The sequence below is a fragment of the Cherax quadricarinatus genome, chromosome 26 (genome assembly GCF_038502225.1).
Source record: "Cherax quadricarinatus isolate ZL_2023a chromosome 26, ASM3850222v1, whole genome shotgun sequence".
NCBI lineage: Eukaryota > Metazoa > Arthropoda > Malacostraca > Decapoda > Parastacidae > Cherax > Cherax quadricarinatus.
In genome coordinates, this window is record NC_091317.1 from 14,064,685 (window position 1) to 14,085,155 (window position 20,471).

General features: G+C 43.5%; 1 protein-coding gene across 1 annotated transcript in view; it reads right to left on the bottom strand.

Moving 5' to 3' along the window:
* LOC128691709 (ADP-ribosylation factor-like protein 4C) overlaps positions 1–19,107 on the bottom strand; it is a 70,803-nt gene extending 51,696 nt beyond the window's left edge. Inside the window, exon 1 of the mRNA XM_053780589.2 lies at positions 18,227–19,107. Coding sequence (XP_053636564.1) covers positions 18,227–18,446 — 220 coding nt within the window. The 5' untranslated portion in view covers positions 18,447–19,107. The remainder of the gene's footprint in view (positions 1–18,226) is intronic.
* Between the last annotated feature and the right edge of the window lie 1,364 nt (positions 19,108–20,471).

The following is a 20,471-nucleotide window of genomic DNA, read 5'->3' on the forward strand; positions in this document are numbered from 1 at the left end:
TTCTGTCAAGCACCTTAACTACTGGGAACGCTTGGAAGCACTTGACTTGTACTCGTTGGAACGCAGGAGGGAGAGATATATCATAATCTACACTTGGAAAATCTTGGAAGGAATGGTCCCAAATCTGCACACAGAAATCACTCCCTACGAAAGTAAAAGACTGGGCAGCCGATGCAAAATGCCCCCAATAAAAAGTAGGGGCGCCATTGGTACACTAAGAGAAAACACCATAAGTGTCCGGGGCCCAAAACTGTTCAACAGCCTCCCATCAAGCATTAGGGGAATTGCCAATAAACCCCTGGCTGCCTTCAAGAGAGAGCTGGACAGATACCTAAAGTCAGTGCCGGATCAGCCGGGCTGTGGCTCGTACGTTGGACTGCGTGCGGCCAGCAGTAACAGCCTAGTTGATCAGGCCCTGATCCATCGGGAGGTCTGGTCATGGACCGGGCCGCGGGGGCGTTGATCCCCGGAATAACCTCCAGGTAACCTCCAGGTAACTATTTCACTGTTGAACCCCACACCACTATCTCACTGTTGAACCACACACCACTATCTTACTGTTGAACCCCACAACTATTTCACTGTTGAACCCCACACCACTATCTTACTATTGAACCCCACACCACTATCTTACTGTTCAACCCCACACCACTATCTTACTTTTGAACCCCACGCCACTATTTTACTGTTGAACCCCACACCACTATCTAACTGTTGAACTCCACACCACTATTTCACTGTTGAACCCCACACCACTATCTCACAGTTGAACCCAACACCACTATCTTACTGTTGAATCCTACACGACTGTTTCACTGTTGAACCCCACACCACTATCTTACTGTTGAACCGCACACCACTATCTCACTGTTGAACCCAACACCACTATCTTACTGTTAAACCCCACACGGCTGTCTTACTGTTGAACCCCACACCACTATTTCACTGCTGAACCCAACACCATTCTCTTACTGTTGAACCCCACACCACTATCTTACAGTTGAACCCCACACCACTATCTCACTGTTGAGAAACACCCCACTATCTTAGTGTTGAACCCCACACCACTATCTCACTGTTGAGCCCCACACAACTATCTTACTGTTGAACCCTACACCACTTTCTTACTGTTGAACCCCACACCACTATCTTACTGTTGAACCTCACACCACTATCTTACTGTTGAACCCCACACCTCTATTTCACTGTTGAACCTTACACCACTATCATTCTGTTGAACCCCACACCACTATCTCACTGTTGAACCCCACACCACTATCTTACTGTTGAACCCCACACCACTATCTTACTGTTGAACCCCACACCACTATCTTACTGTTGAACCCTACAAAACTATTTCTCTGTTGAACCCCACACCACTATCTTACTGTTGAGCCCCACTCCACTATTTCACTGTTGAACCCAACACCACTATCTTACTGTTGAACCCCACACCACTATCTTACTGTTGAACCCCATACCACTATCTTACTGTTGAACCTTACACCACTATCTTACTGTTGAACCCCACACCACTATCTTACTGTTGAACCCCACACCTCTATCATACTGTTGAGCCCCACACCACTATCTTACTCTTGAACCCCACACCACTGTCTTACTGTTGAAACCCACATCACTATCTTACTGTTGAACCCCACACCACTATTTCACTGTTGAACCCCACACCACTATCTCACTGTTGAACCCAACACCACTATCTTACTGTTGAACCCCGCACCACTATTTTACTGTTGAACCCCACACCACTATGTTACTGTTGAGCCCCACACTACTATCTTACTGTTGAACCCCACACCACTATCCTTCTGTTGAACCCCACACCACTATCATACTGTTGAGCCCCACACCACTATCTTACTGTTGAACCCCACACCACTGTCTTACTGTTGAACCCCACATCACTATCTTACTGTTGAACCCCACACCACTATTTCACTGTTGAATCCCACACCACTATCTCACTGTTGAACCCAACACCACTATCTTACTGTTGAACCCGCACCACTATTTTACTGTTGAACAAAACGCTACTATCTTACTGTTGAACCCCACACCACTATCATACTGTTGAACCCCACACAACTATCTTACTGTTGAACCCCACACCACTATCTTACTGTTTAACCCCACACTACTATCTTACTGTTGAACCCCACACCACTATCTTACTGTTGAGCTCCACACCACTATCTCACTGTTGAACCCAGCACCACTATCTTACTGTTGAACCCCACACTACTATCTTACTGTTGAACCCCACACAACTATTTCACTTATGAACCCCACACCACTATCTTACTGTTGATCCCCACACCAATTTCTCACTGTTGAACCCAGCACCACTATCTTACTGTTGAACCCCACACAACTATTTCACTGTTGAACCCCACACCACTATCTTACTGTTGATCCCCACACCACTATCTTACTGTTGAACCCCACACCACTATGTTACTGTTGAACCCCACACCACTATCTTACTGCTGAACCCAATACAACTATTTCACTGTTGAACCCCACATCACTATCTTACTGTTGATCCTCACACCACTATTTCACTGTTGAACCCCACACCACTATCTTACTGTTTAAACCCACACAACTATCTTACTGTTGAACCCCACATCACTATCTTACTGTTGAACCCCACACCACTGTTTCACTGTTGAACCCCACACCACTATCTTACTGTTGAATCCCACACCACTATCTTACTGTTGAACCCCACACCACTATTTCATTGTTTAACCCCGCACCACTATCTTACTGTTGAACCCCACACCACTATTTCACTGTTGAGCCCAACTTCACTATCTTACTGTTGAACCCTTCACCACTGTCTCACTGTTGAACACCACACCACTATCTTACTGATGAACCCCATACCACTTTCTTACTATTGAACCCTACACCTCTGTCTTACTGTTGAACCCCACTACTGTCTTACTGTTGAACCCCACACCACTATCTTACTGTTGATCCCCAAACCACTATATTACTGTTGAACCCCACACTACTATCTTACTGTTGAACCCCAAACCGCTATTTCGCTGTTGAACCTTACACCACTATCTTACTGTTTAACCCCACACCACTATTTCACTGTTGAACCCAACACCCCTATCTTACTGTTGAACCCCACACCACTATCTTACTGTTGAACCCCACACCACTATTTCACTGTTGAACCCTACACCACTCTTACTGTTGAACCCCACACCACTATCTTGCTGTTGAACCCCACACAACTATTTCACTGTTGAACCCCACACCACTCTTACTGTTGAACCCCACACCACTATTTCACTGTTGAACCCAACACCACTGTCTTACTGTTGAACCCCACACCACTGTCTTACTGTTGAACCCCAGACCTCTATCTTACTGTTGAACCCCACACCACTATCTTACTGTTGAACCCCACACCACTATCTTACAGTTCAACCCCACACCACTATCTTATTGTTCAACCCCACACCACTATCTTACTGTTGAACTCCACACCATTATCTTACTGTTGAACCGCAAACCACTATCTTACTATTGAACCCCACATCACTATCTTACTGTTGAACCCCACACCACTATTTCACTGTTGAACCCCACACCACTATATTACTGTTGAACCCCACACCACTGTCTTACTGTTGAACCCCACACCACTATCTCACTGTTGAACCCAACACCACTATCTTACTGTTGAACCCCACACCACTATTTTACTGTTGAGCCTCACACCACTATCTTACTGTTGAACCCCACACTACTATCTTACTGTTGAACCTCACACCACTATCTTACTGTTGAACCCCACACCACTATCTCACTGTTGAACCCAACACCACTATCTTACTGTTGAACCCCAAACCACTATCTTACTGTTGAACCACACACCACTATCTTACTGTTGAGCCCAACACCATTATTTCACGGTTGAATCCCACACCACTATCTTACTATTGAACCCCAGACCACTATTTCACTGTTGAACCCCACACCACTATCTTACTGTTGAACCCCACACCACTATTATACTGTTGAACCCCACACCACTATCTTTCTCTTGAACCCCACTATTTTACTGTTGAACCCCACACCACTATCTTACTGTTGAACCCCACACCACTATCTTACTGTTGAACCCCACGCCACTATCTTACTTTTGAACCTCACACCACTATCTCACTGTTGAACCCAACTCCCCTATGTTACTGTTGAACCGCACTCCACTATCTCACTGTTGAACCCCACTCTACTATCTTACTGTTGAACCCCACTCCACTATCTCACTGTTGAACCCCGCTCCACTATCTTACTGTTTAACCCCACACCACTATCTCACCTATGTTTATTTATATATACATACATTAACACCAATAAGAAAGTACTTGATGTCTTGAGAGCCGCTGTCAATCCCAACAGTGAAACTTGGGATGAAGTTATACCTGATGTGCAGTGTGCTATAAATTCTGCTTACAATGTTTCCATAGGTGACACTCCACATTATGCATTGTTCGGTGTAGATAAATGTTTGCCTTATGAGTTGCTATATTCTAACCCGAAACCAAATTACAACCCTGATGATTTCATAGCAACTCGTACCAGCTTAGCTCAAAGTGTTTTTAGAAGAATCCGTGAAACACTTCATAAATCAACAGCAGAATTTACAAGAGTCGCAAACACTCGAGCACAGTCATCCAAAATCAAAGTAGGTTCGAGAGTCATGCTGATTAACTTTAACAAAACGTCTGCAATGCCTAAGCTTGATCAAAAGTTTGTTGGTCCTTATCGAGTAGTTGAACATATCACTGGTAATAAGTATTAGGTTAGAGAAATTAGTACTGGTCAGTATAAAGAATCGCATTTAGATCATATGAAGTTAGTATGTGATGATAATGATGTTCCAACCCAGACTAATGTGACAGACTCTAACAATCCTCCTGATCCTGTACTCTCTACCTCTGATACTCAGTCAGAAGATGAACCTGAATGTCGTTATTCCCTACGTACACGACAGGTATTGAGAAATCCTCAAGTATCATTTGTTACTACCAATTCAGATTTGCCTCAAATACAGCATGAGTTAGCCAGTGCAACAGAGTTTGATCCTCCCAGAGATGACACCCATTCTGCATATGTCAATCTCGCCCTAGCAGAGTTGGGGTTAAATGTAAATAACCTGTATAGATGAATAATTACAGTATCAACTTATCAGTATTCAAGATTTTTTTTTGTGTGTTCACGTTCTCTCCGAATTCTGAGAGTTAACAGTCTCAGAACAGACTCAGATGAGTCAAAGGAATGTTAGGAAGTATTTCTTCAGTCATAGAGTTGTTAGGAAGTGGAATAGTCTAGAAAGTGAAGTAGTGGAGGCAGGAACTATACATAGTTTTAAGACGAGGTTTGATAATGAAGCCGGGAGAGAGAGAGAGAACCTAGTGACGATCAGTGGAGAGGCGGGGCCAGGAGCTATGAATCGACCCCTGCAACCACAAATAGGTGAGTACACACAGCGACAGTCCCTGGTTACATAAAACACGAAGGACGCTGTACTTTTCAGGGTACGTAGAGATGTTTCTTATATGTAAGAGAAAGTCTGGTACTGCCACAGATCCAGAGGTAAGAATGTAGTGATACAGTGTGACCAGAACCACGAGTCTTCATGATAAACCAGTGACACAGAGTGACCAGAACCACGAGTCTTCATGATAAACCAGTGACACAGTGTGACCAGAACCACGAGTCTTCATGATAAACCAGTGACACAGTGTGACCAGAACCACGAGTCTTCATGACATACCAGTGACACCAATAAAGTTATGACAAAAACAGAGGGTATATATACACATAGAGAGGTGCACATCTCTCAGTGTATATACACTGAGAGGTGTATACAGCAGTGGCTATAACACTATTATATAGCACACTACAGTGTGCTGTACTCAGCACAATGCGGTGTGCTGAGTACAGCAGCAGTGTGTGTGTGGGAGGAGCGGGGCGGGGATCTGGAGGCCCCGGGGGGGGAGGGGGTTAGGTAATGGTATATGAAAGTGAGACTGGAATACAAAGGATGTAATACAGGGGTTTCACACACCCACACACTCGGGGCCAGGAAGTGTGATTCGACCCCTGTAACCACATATAGGTCAGTACTCACACACACACACACACACACACACACACACACACATATGAGTAGATTGTATTTCCTTGGACTGTAAGAAGAGTTTTGACACAGTTCCACACAAGAGATTAGTGCACAAGCTGGAGGACCAGGCTGGTATAACAGGGAAGGTATGTGACGACTTTGATGTCGTAACTTAAATACAATGTTCCTGGCTGCTGAACGCTGCTCACACTGCTGTCTAGGGCTTATAAAATTACACAGAAAAACACACCAACTCTTGGGTCAACATGTACTCATATATTAAACAATATTAATTATTATTAGGAAAGAAGGACAAAAACTCACCTATATAAAAATATATGTATATTAATAGTAACTTATATACAATTTATAACTACTACAAAAACCACCAGACTCCAGTTTACATTAACTCACTAGCACACTGCTAGTAATGAGTTAAACAAAATAAATTATGAGGGAGGCACCATGACATACACTCCCTCGTCTTCACTTCTGTCTGGTAGACTAATTACCAGCAGGCATAACACCATACAGTACTATCGCATAAACAGGCCTCTGCATACAAGGGCATTTCAAATAAATGAGAGCACTTAAACACAAAACTACCTATAGCATTCAAAAACAACAACAAAAAAAAAAACTTACCAACCGCCTTCCTACTCGTACTGAACTAGACACACCTCTCATCTGCTCCTGTCCTGGCCACTGCCTGACTGACAGGAATAAAATGCTTTCTCTTTCAGTTCAATCCCGGTACTATGTTATATAAAGTATTTTGTTCTGCATTTCACTGTGGTAACAAGGCACAGCAGTAGATCAGAGAATACCTGACAGGTTCCCTATACATATGCTGCTATGTATGATAATCTACGTAACTGTATTTTTGTATACCTGAATAAACTTACTAAGCAGAGAGTCATGGTACGTGACGAGGTGTCAGAGTGGGTGGTGTCAGTAGGACCAGTGCTGTTTCTGGTATATGTGAATGACATGAAGGAAGGAATAGACTCAGAAGTGTCTCTGTTTGCTGACGATGTCAAGTTAATGAGAAGAATTCAATCGGAGGAGGACCAGGCAGGACTACAAAGGGATCTGGACAGGCTACAGGCCTGGTTCAGCAAATGGCTTCTGGAGTTCAACCCCTCCAAGTGCAAAGTTACGAAGATTGGGGAAGGGCAAAGACCACAGACAGAATACAGTCTAGGGGTACGTCAGGAAAATAGAGAAATCGCAAAGGTTTGCAACGGAGTTAAGGGGCATGCCCTACGAAGAGATGTTAAAGGAAATCGACCTGACGACACTGGAGGACAGGAGGAATAGGGGGACACGGTAACAACATATAAAATAATGAGAGGAATCGACAAGGCGGACAGGGACAGGATGTTTCAGAGATGGGACACAGCAACAAGGGGACACATTTGGAAGTTGAAGACTCAGATGAGTCACAAGGATGTTAGGAAGTATTTCTTCAGTCACAATGTTGTCAGGAAGTGGAGCAGTCTGGAAAGGGAGGTGATGGAGGCAAGATCCATACATAGCTTTAAGAAGAGGTATAATACAGCTCACGGAGCAGGGAGGGAGTGATGTAGTAGCGACCAATGAAGAAGCGGGGCCAGGAGCTATGAATCGACCCTGCAACAACAATGAGGTGAGTACACATACACACAAATGCAACCTGTACTTAAGTCTTTATTTATATCATCAGTTTGTATGGCACTATGTACATTCATCTACATTCAAGAGTTATATTATCTATATACATAAATATACCTATTGCTGTAATTTATATTAACTGTCCTGGTCAGCAAGATAAAGACTGCCACAAGAATATACTCTATATACATTGTTTTCCATTGCAGTATCTGCATATAGCGTTTTAAATCAACCATGTAAGTAGCTCCCTGGTACAGTGCTCGGCTCACAGCCGAAGGGGTCAGTGTTCGATGCCCAGGCGGGGTGAGACTTATAACAAATTTTTTTTTAGAGTTTTCGAAGTGGATAGTTTATTGTGTACCCCATATCCATCCTATGGAGGGTAGCGCAAGAGCATATGGATATACAAAAGGCCTAGGAACTAGGCCCCAGAAGTGTTAACTAGAGCACATCAGCATTTATATCTACAGTTCACTTATCTGTTAAAAGCAAATTTAAGAAATTTTCTTAATAAATCTGGTATCTTATTTTCAATAATAAGATATCTTGAAAAGTCACATGGATTATTATACTGTCTGTCTCTACATTCCTCAACAAGTGGAAAATCAAGCACATACTGTTCAAGACAATGGCCATATACCTGGCCACATATTTTACATTTGATTAGATCATCATCTGTGTGTCTCCCAAACTGCCAGAAGTACTTGTAACCAAGCATAGGCCTGGCCACTACAACATCAGTCAGTACTTGTAACCGAGCCTAGGCCTGGCCACTACAACATCAGTCAGTACTTGTAACCAAGCCTAGGCCTGGCCACTACAACATCAGTCAGTACTTGTAACCAAGCCTAGGCCTGGCCACTACAACATCAGTCAGTACTTGTAACCAAGCCTAGGCCTGGCCACTACAACATCAGTCAGTACTTGTAACCAAGCCTAGGCCTGGCCACTACAACATCAGTCAGTACTTGTAACCAAGCCTAGGCCTGGCCACTACAACATCAGTCAGTACTTGTAACCAAGCCTAGGCCTGGCCACTACAACATCAGTCAGTACTTGTAACCAAGCCTAGGCCTGGCCACTACAACATCAGTCAGTACTTGTAACCAAGCCTAGGCCTGGCCACTACAACATCAGTCAGTACTTGTAACCAAGCCTAGGCCTGGCCACTACAACATCAGTCAGTACTTGTAACCAAGCCTAGGCCTGGCCATTACAACATCAGTCAGTACTTGTAACCAAGCCTAAGCCTGGCCATTACAACATCAGTCAGTACTTGTAACCAAGCCTAAGCCTGGCCATTACAACATCAGTCAGTACTTGTAACCAAGCCTAAGCCTGGCCATTACAACATCAGTCAGTACTTGTAACCAAGCATAAGCCTGGCCACTACAACATCAGTCAGTACTTGTAGCCAAGCCTAAGCCAGGCCATTACAACATCAGTCAGTACTTGTAACCAAGCATAAGCCTGGCCACTACAACATCAGTCAGTACTTGTAACCAAGCCTAAGCCTGGCCACTACAACATCAGTCAGTACTTGTAACCAAGCCTAAGCCTGGCCACTACAACATCAGTCAGTACTTGTAACCAAGCATAAGCCTGGCCACTACAACATCAGTCAGTACTTGTAACCAAGCCTAAGCCTGGCCACTACAACATCAGTCAGTACTTGTAACCAAGCATAAGCCTGGCCACTACAACATCAGTCAGTACTTGTAACCAAGCCTAAGCCTGGCCATTACAACATCAGTCAGTACTTGTAACCAAGCATAAGCCTGGCCACTACAACATCAGTCAGTACTTGTAACCAAGCATAAGTCTGGCCACTACAACATCAGTCAGTACTTGTAACCAAGCCTAAGCCTGGCCACTACAACATCAGTCAGTACTTGTAACCAAGCATAAGCCTGGCCACTACAACATCAGTCAGTACTTGTAACCAAGCCTAAGCCTGGCCACTACAACATCAGTCAGTACTTGTAACCAAGCATAAGCCTGGCCACTACAACATCAGTCAGTACTTGTAACCAAGCCTAAGCCTGGCCACTACAACATCAGTCAGTACTTGTAACCAAACATAAGCCTGGCCACTACAACATCAGTCAGTACTTGTAACCAAGCATAAGACTGGCCACTACAACATCAGTCAGTACTTGTAACCAAGCATAAGTCTGGCCACCACAACATCAGTCAGTACTTGTAACCAAACCTAAGTCTGGCCACTACAACATCAGTCAGTACTTGTAACCAAGCATAAGACTGGCCACTACAACATCAGTCAGTACTTGTAACCAAGCCTAGGCCTGGCCACTACAACATCAGTCAGTACTTGTAACCAAGCCTAAGTCTGGCCACTACAACATCAGTCAGTACTTGTAACCAAGCATAAGCCTGGCCACTACAACATCAGTCAGTACTTGTAACCAAGCCTAAGCCTGGCCACTACAACATCAGTCAGTACTTGTAACCAAGCCTAAGCCTGGCCACTACAACATCAGTCAGTACTTGTAACCAAGCCTAAGCCTGGCCACTACAACATCAGTCAGTACTTGTAACCAAGCCTAAGCCTGGCCACTACAACATCAGTTAGTACTTGTAGCCAAGCCTAAGCCTGGTCACTACAACATCAGTTAGTACTTGTAACCAAGCATAAGCCTGGCCACTACAACATCAGTCAGTACTTGTAGCCAAGCCTAAGCCAGGCCATTACAACATCAGTCAGTACTTGTAACCAAGCATAAGCCTGGCCACTACAACATCAGTCAGTACTTGTAACCAAGCCTAAGCCTGGCCACTACAACATCAGTCAGTACTTGTAACCAAGCCTAAGCCTGGCCACTACAACATCAGTCAGTACTTGTAACCAAGCATAAGCCTGGCCACTACAACATCAGTCAGTACTTGTAACCAAGCCTAAGCCTGGCCATTACAACATCAGTCAGTACTTGTAACCAAGCGTAAGCCTGGCCACTACAACATCAGTCAGTACTTGTAACCAAACATAAGCCTGGCCCTACAACATCAGTCAGTACTTGTAACCAAGCATAAGACTGGCCACTACAACATCAGTCAGTACTTGTAACCAAGCATAAGTCTGGCCACCACAACATCAGTCAGTACTTGTAACCAAACCTAAGTCTGGCCACTACAACATCAGTCAGTACTTGTAACCAAGCATAAGCCTGGCCACTACAACATCAGTCAGTACTTGTAACCAAGCCTAGGCCTGGCCACTACAACATCAGTCAGTACTTGTAACCAAGCCTAAGTCTGGCCACTACAACATCAGTCAGTACTTGCAACCAAGCATAAGCCTGGCCACTACAACATCAGTCAGTACTTGTAACCAAGCTACAACATCAGTCAGTACTTGTAACCAAGCCTAAGCCTGGCCACTACAACATCAGTCAGTACCTGGCCACTACAACATCAGTCAGTACTTACAACATCAGTAACTTGTAACAAGCCTAAGCCTGGCCACTACAACATCATTCAGTACTTGTAACCAAGACTAAGCCTGGCCACTACAACATCAGTCAGTACTTGTAACCAAGACTAAGCCTGGCCACTACATCAGTCAGTACTTGTAACCAAGCATAAGCCTGGCCACTACAACATCAGTCAGTACTTGTAACCAAGCCTAAGCCTGGCCACTACAACATCAGTCAGTACTTGTAACCAAGACTAAGCCTGGCCACTACAACATCAGTCAGTACTTGTAACCAAGCCTAAGCCTGGCCACTACAACATCAGTCAGTACTTGTAACCAAGACTAAGCCTGGCCACTACAACATCAGTCAGTACTTGTAACCAAGCATAAGCCTGGCCACTACAACATCAGTCAGTACTTGTAACCAAGCCTAAGCCTGGCCACTACAACATCAGTCAGTACTTGTAACCAAGCCTAAGCCTGGCCACTACAACATCAGTCAGTACTTGTAACCAAGCCTAAGTCTGGCCACTACAACATCAGTCAGTACTTGTAACCAAGCCTAAGCCTGGCCACTACAACATTAGTCAGTACTTGTAACCAAGCCTAAGCCTGGCCACTACAACATCAGTCAGTACTTGTAACCAAGCCTAAGCCTGGCCACTACAACATCAGTTAGTACCTGTAACCAAGCCTAAGTCTGGCCACTACAACATCAGTCAGTACTTGTAACCAAGCCTAAGCCTGGCCACTACAACATCAGTCAGTACTTGTAACCAAGCCTAAGCCTGGCCACTACAACATCAGTCAGTACTTGTAACCAAGCCTAAGCCTGGCCACTACAACATCAGTCAGTCTGTTCACATTGCAAGTTGCTCCATAAACATGCTTATCTACGTTCATGTTATCATAGTGGGTTATAGATCTACTCAGGCTTCTAACTGCATTCCTATAACAATCATTTTTATTATTTACTTGTCTCCTAATATTGTTCCTAATGCTAGACCCAGTTACACCGATGTTATATTCTATGTTCTCCTTCAGGGTGTTCTTCTTAGTTAACATATATGACAAAATGGGTTTCCTTTCACGTCTTTCTTACGATCACCTTGAAGTAACTAGGTACGTACCTGAGTGTTAGTGGCCTGATGTGGGTGGCATCCTGGGGAGTTGGTGGGTGGAATCCTCGGGAGGAGATGGATGGCATCCTGGGGAGGAGATGAGTGGCATCCTGGGGAGGAGGTGGATGGAATCCTAGGGAGGAGGTGGGTGGCATCTTAGCGAGAAGGTGGATGGCAGCCTGGTGAGAAGGTGGATGGCAGCCTGGGGAGTTGGTGGGGGGCATCTTGGGGAGGACGTGGGTGGCGGGTTATTTTAAATAGGACTAAGCTTTGAAAATGAGCTGAGTGGAGTGAGCTTTGAAAATGAGCTGAGTGAGGATAATAATTCTACTAAGTCCGTAGAATAGGAAGAGGCAATAGTGCAGAATAACTCCAGTGGGTTAATAACCCAGGATAACCCAGGAAAGCCAAGCTTCTCTCCCCTGTGGTCCTTAGACCCTTCCCTAGGGTGCCTCCCACAACAGTTTACTAACTCCCGGGTACCTATTTACAGCCAGGTGTAAGGTCCAGCAGGTGTTAGAAGATTTGCTCAAACTCCCCACCTCGCCCAGGGTGCGACCCCGGCTGCCTTCCAGTTAAAAAAAAAAAAAACTAAATGGTCTTACTGTAAATATCCCAACATTCAAAACGTATATTCACGGCCAGAATAATGGACGAGGACTCGAACCGTGGGCCACTTATATACCAGGCCCAACACCTTATCCACTCAGCTGAGTTGCAACAGCATTGGGCCTGGATGTATATACCTTGTATATACCTGGTTGTACATACGAAAGTTGGAATCCCCGTCCGGTATGCTGTTTATTAACTCAGTCGTTCAGTACGACCCGGATATATGCATAACTTATATATTCGCATTAAGCATATACGAGAGCAGGCTGCGAGGCGAGGGACGGCAGGGAAGAGCAGTTACGCCACGCTAAGGTACACTGTTTTATGACTGTCTTCAGTAACGGGAACCACAGCGTTGCCTAAGGCTTAATTTAGTTGTAACTGGCAACGTAAACAAGGCGGCATAGTGGCACTATGTAATGGTAACGCAAGCGTTATTGAACAGGATTATTTTAATCCCAGGAACTGTTATTAAGGTAATCTGTTTATATGGGTAGAGATCAACACCTCGGCGTGTGTACTCAGAGATATACATCTCTCCGTGTATACATACTGAGAGATACACATCTCTCCGTGTATACATACTGAGAGATACACATCTCTCCGTGTATACATACTTAAAGATACACATCTCTCCGTGTATACATACTAAGAGATACACATCTCTCCGTGTATACATACCAAGAGATATACATCTCTCCGTGTATACATACTAAGAGATATACATCTCTCCGTGTATACATACTAAGAGATATACATCTCTCCGTGTATACATACTAAGAGATATACATCTCTCCGTGTATACATACTAAGAGATATACATCTCTCCGTGTATACATACTAAGAGATATACATCTCTCCGTGTATACATACTAAGAGATATACATCTCTCCGTGTATACATACTAAGAGATATACATCTCTCCGTGTATACATACTAAGAGATATACATCTCTCCGTGTATACATACTAAGAGATATACATCTCTCCGTGTATACATACTAAGAGATATACATCTCTCCGTGTATACACACTAAGAGATATACATCTCTCCGTGTATACATACTAAGAGATACACATCTCTCCGTGTATACATACCAAGAGATATACATCTCTCCGTGTATACATACTAAGAGATACACATCTCTCCGTGTATACATACTAAGAGATATACATCTCTCCGTGTATGCATACTAAGAGACATACATCTCTCCGTGTATACATACTAAGAGATATACATCTCTCCGTGTATACATACTAAGAGACATACATCTCTCCGTGTATACATACTAAGAGATATACATCTCTCCGTGTATACATACTAAGAGACATACATCTCTCCGTGTATACATACTAAGAGATATACATCTCTCCGTGTATACATACTAAGAGACATACATCTCTCCGTGTATACATACTAAGAGATATACATCTCTCCGTGTATACATACTAAGAGATATACATCTCTCCGTGTATACATACTAAGAGATATACATCTCTCCGTGTATACACACTAAGAGATATACATCTCTCCGTGTATACATACCAAGAGATATACATCTCTCCGTGTATACATACCAAGAGATATACATCTCTCCGTGTATACATACTAAGAGATACACATCTCTCCGTGTATACATACTAAGAGATATACATCTCTCCGTGTATACATACTAAGAGATATACATCTCTCCGTGTATACATACTAAGAGACATACATCTCTCCGTGTATACATACTAAGAGATATACATCTCTCCGTGTATACATACTAAGAGACATACATCTCTCCGTGTATACATACTAAGAGATATACATCTCTCCGTGTATACATACTAAGAGATATACATCTCTCCGTGTATACATACTAAGAGACATACATCTCTCCGTGTATACATACTAAGAGACATACATCTCTCCGTGTATACATACTAAGAGACATACATCTCTCCGTGTATACATACTAAGAGACATACATCTCTCCGTGTATACATACTAAGAGACATACATCTCTCCGTGTATACATACTAAGAGATATACATCTCTCCGTGTATACATACTAAGAGACATACATCTCTCCGTGTATACATACTAAGAGATATACATCTCTCCGTGTATACATACTAAGAGACATACATCTCTCCGTGTATACATACTAAGAGATATACATCTCTCCGTGTATACATACTAAGAGACATACATCTCTCCGTGTATACATACTAAGAGATATACATCTCTCCGTGTATACATACTAAGAGATATACATCTCTCCGTGTATACATACTAAGAGACATACATCTCTCCGTGTATACATACTAAGAGACATACATCTCTCCGTGTATACATACTAAGAGACATACATCTCTCCGTGTATACATACTAAGAGATATACATCTCTCCGTGTATACATACTAAGAGATATACATCTCTCCGTGTATACATACTAAGAGATATACATCTCTCCGTGTATACATACTAAGAGATATACATCTCTCCGTGTATGCATACTAAGAGACATACATCTCTCCGTGTATACATACTAAGAGATATACATCTCTCCGTGTATACATACTAAGAGACATACATCTCTCCGTGTATACATACTAAGAGATATACATCTCTCCGTGTATACATACTAAGAGACATACATCTCTCCGTGTATACATACTAAGAGATATACATCTCTCCGTGTATACATACTAAGAGACATACATCTCTCCGTGTATACATACTAAGAGATATACATCTCTCCGTGTATACATACTAAGAGATATACATCTCTCCGTGTATACATACTAAGAGACATACATCTCTCCGTGTATACATACTAAGAGACATACATCTCTCCGTGTATACATACTAAGAGACATACATCTCTCCGTGTATACATACTAAGAGATATACATCTCTCCGTGTATACATACTAAGAGACATACATCTCTCCGTGTATACATACTAAGAGATATACATCTCTCCGTGTATACATACTAAGAGACATACATCTCTCCGTGTATACATACTAAGAGACATACATCTCTCCGTGTATACATACTAAGAGACATACATCTCTCCGTGTATACATACTAAGAGATATACATCTCTCCGTGTATACATACTAAGAGACATACATCTCTCCGTGTATACATACTAAGAGATATACATCTCTCCGTGTATACATACTAAGAGACATACATCTCTCCGTGTATACATACTAAGAGACATACATCTCTCCGTGTTTAATATAGACAAACACAAAAAGAGTTGGTATGTGTCGCCTCCAGCCACACCTGTGAAAACTGACACTTCTGTGGTCATCACCACCAACACCTGTAGTCATCACCACCAACACCTGTAGTTATCATCATCAACACCTGTAGTCATCACCACCAACACCTGTAGTTATCATCATCAACACCTGTAGTCATCACCACCAACACCTGTAGTCATCACCACCAACACCTGTAGTCATCACCACCAACACCTGTAGTCATCACCACCAACACCTGTAGTCATCACCACCAACACCTGTAGTCATCACCACCAACACCTGTAGTCATCACCACCAACACCTGTAGTCATCACCACCAACACCTGTAGTCATCACCATGAACACCTGTAGTCATCACCACCAACACCTGTAGTCATCACCACCAACACCTGTAGTCATCACCACCAACACCTGTAGTCATCACCACCAACACCTGTAGTTATCATCATCAACACCTGTAGTTATCATCATCAACACCTGTAGTCATCACCACCAACACCTGTAGTCATCACAAACACCTGTACTCATCACCACCAACACCTGTAGTCATCACCACAAACACCTGCAGTCATCAATATCACCTGTAGTCATCACCACCAACACCCGTAATCAACACCTGTACTCAGCACCACCAACACCTGTAGTCATCACCACCAACACCTGTACTCATCACTACCAACACCTGTAGTCAACAACACTTGTGCTCATCACCACCAACACCTGTGGTCATCATCATCATCATCAACACCTGTAGTCATCATCACCAACACCTGTAGTCATCACCACCAACACCTGTAGTCATCATCACCAACACCTGTAGTCATCAACACCCGTAGTCATCACCACCAACACTTATAGACATCACCACCAACACCTGTAGTCATCAACACCTGTAGTCATCAACGCCTGTAGTCATCACCACCAACATAACACCTGTAATGATCACCACCAACACCTGTAGTTATCATCAACACCTGTAGTCATCAACACCTGTAGTTATCAACACCAACACCTGTAGTCATCAATGTCAACATTTGTAGTCATCATTCTCACCACCTGTAGTCATCACCACCAACACCTATAGTCATCACCAACACCTGTAGCAACATCATCAACACCAGTAGTCATCATCACCTGTAGTCATCACCACCAACACCTGTAGTCATCATCATCACCTGTAGTCATCACTACCAACACCTGTAGTCACCACCACCAACACCTGTAGTCATCATCAACACTTGCAGTCATCACCACCAACATCTGTAGTCATGACCACCGACACCTGTAGTATCATCATCAACACCTGTAGTCATCATCATCTGTAGTCATTACCACCAATACCTGTAGTCATCAAAATCAACATCTGTAGTCATCATCACCTGTAGTCATCACCACCAACACCTGTAGTCATCACTACCAACACCCATAGTCTTCATCAACACCTGTAGTCATTACCACCAACACCTATATTTATCAACACCTGTAGTCATCACCACCAACACCTGACATTAACATTTGTAGTCATCACCACCAACCCCTGTAGTCGTCATCATCATCAACACCTCTAGTATCACCATCAACACCTGTAGTCATCATCAACTACTGTAGTCATTATTACCAACACCTGTAGTCATCATCAACACCTGTAGTCATCATCAACATCTGAAGCCATTACCACCAACCCCTGTAGTCATCATCATCACCTCTAGTCATCACCATCAACACCTGTGTCATCATCAACACCTGTAGTCATCACCACCAACACCTGTAGTCATCAACACCTGGTTAATCTTTTTTCCCAGGATGCAACCCACATCAGTCAGGTACCTACTCACTGTTAGGTGATCAGGGGCAGCAGGAGTAAGGAAACATGCCCAAGGTTCCCACTCATGCCTGAGTTCGAACCCGGAATGAGTTGCAAGCCAAAGTCGCTACCACCTGAGCCAGAAGCCACAAGTTCCTTCACTCACCTTTGCACCTGCCTGACGTGCCTTTAATTTTCTCACAGTTGAAGCCGATGGTTGGCACTGTGTTGAGGTACTGGTCGAACTTGAGACGGTAGAGGGCAGTGGTCTTGCCCGCTGAGTCCAGCCCTAGCATTACTACATGTAACGGAGAGTTAAGGGAGGGTAGGGCATCCAGCAGGGAACCCCCCTTCCCTGAGCCCCCCTTACCTACACTCCCTCCCATAACTTTTAGGGTTAGGGGATGGTGAAGAGGTGAGGGGGGGATGGGTCAGCGGGCAATAATCATCACGATAATTGCCGATAGGTTCCTGGCCTAGGAATGTACACGCGAGGTATCCTGTGACAGGGTCTCCCACTCGTCTGTGAACCTTTCCTCTTTTAAGTTTCTGTGGTTTATTTTGAGTGGTGTGAAGAGAGGGCAGGTAGGTTCTGTCCCTCCCTCCGGCTAAGGTGGTGGCTGATGTTTAGGTCAACACTTATTCATGTATTTTATCCTTTCATATTAAGCTGCAATGTGTGAAGTTACCACAAGTGTTGGCCGACGACCAGCCTCCGTTCACAGCAGATTATGAATGGTCCTGGGCTGTAAAAGGCTGAGAACAGTGTAAAAGTATTACAGGAATGACATTTCCTTTCCTGCACATTCATGCGCTTGTCTCAACCTGCACACACGATCGTTTTCAAAATTTCACGGCCTCATCTTCCCTCCTGTCTACCACTAGTCACTTCACTGCTCTAGTAATACTCTACTCTGAAGGTAATCCCGTCGCTCGGTATATCTCGCCGTCCTGCAGAAATGCACGTACGAGAGGGTTATCAGGTCCCTGGATGGTGGTGCTGCTCCCACGTCCTGCCCGTCATGGTCAAACGTAGAATGTGTGGACCCGAATTCCTTTGAGGCGAGTCCTGGAGAAGATGGGCGAGGGGTGCGCCCTAGCCCAAATATTCCCAATTATAAAGAGCCATTTTAGCCGTGTTCCTCCCTTTCGTGTCCTTCATGTAATACCACACGCTGATCGTGATTCACTTCAACGTCAATTCGCCTACAACACGGGAGGAAATAAATCGTAAGGGACAAATATGAAGGAGACTTGAGGCGGTGACGGGGAGTGTGTGGCAACGCGAGCGAGGAGCTTCCAGACTCCCCGGCAACGCAAGAAGGTAATTATTTTTCCTACTTGCTTGATGATCGCCTCTCACGCCCAGCCACAAACTCCAGTTATACAGAGTCCCTCCTGTGGCAAGGATCTTCTCTGCTCAACACCACTTGAATGGAAACAAGTCACACTCTCTCTTTATTGGATTACTCTCAGTAAAATCAATAAAATTTACCATCAGTGTCTGACTTTAGATTTTATTCATTGTAACATAACCATTGTAGGTGTCAGCTCTGCTGTCTCCAGAACCACATGTATTTAGAAAAATTATTATTATTATTATTATTATTATTATTATTATTATTATTATTATTATTATTAATATTAATATTATTATTATTATTATTATTATTATTATTATTATTATTATAATAATTATTATTATTATTATTATTATTATTATTATTATTATTATTATTATTATTATTATTATTATTATTATTATTAATGCAGGGCAGGGTAGGACGGACCTGCTCTCCTCTTGACCTTGTTTATCTAGATTCTCTAGCAGTCAGTAAATATCTAGAAGCTACCTGCAGGTACCTGTAGTCACTTCCGGAGGTCACTTCCCCCGCGGCCCGGTCCCAGACCAGGCCTCCAGATTGCTATCCTGATCAAATAAATTGTTGGTGCCCACCGCCCGCAGTCTAGTGTATACACCACAGCCCGGCTGATCACGTAGCGACTTCAGGAATTTATCAAGTTTCCTCCTCTTCAAGACTGCCTAGAGGTTTGTGGGTAATTCTATTATGTATGAAGGGAGGGTGCTAAAGAGTTTTGATCCCCTCACCCTTAGTAATCCGTCTCTAATTGTACACCCCGTGCCCTTGTTTTCTTAATGCAGGTATCTCGCACCGTCTTCCAAGCCTCTTGGCTTCGTAAGTACCAAATTCAGCGCGGAGGTTTGGTACCAATTCCCTTAGAATTTTTTGTGTACAGATTACGATGTATAAGTAAGTAAGTAAGTTTATTCAGGTATACACAAATACAGTTACATAGAATTATCATACATAGCAGCATATGTGTATCTCTCACGTTTGCGTCCCACGGAGTTCAAGTACAGTTTTGGGTTATATATTAACCTCGGCTGG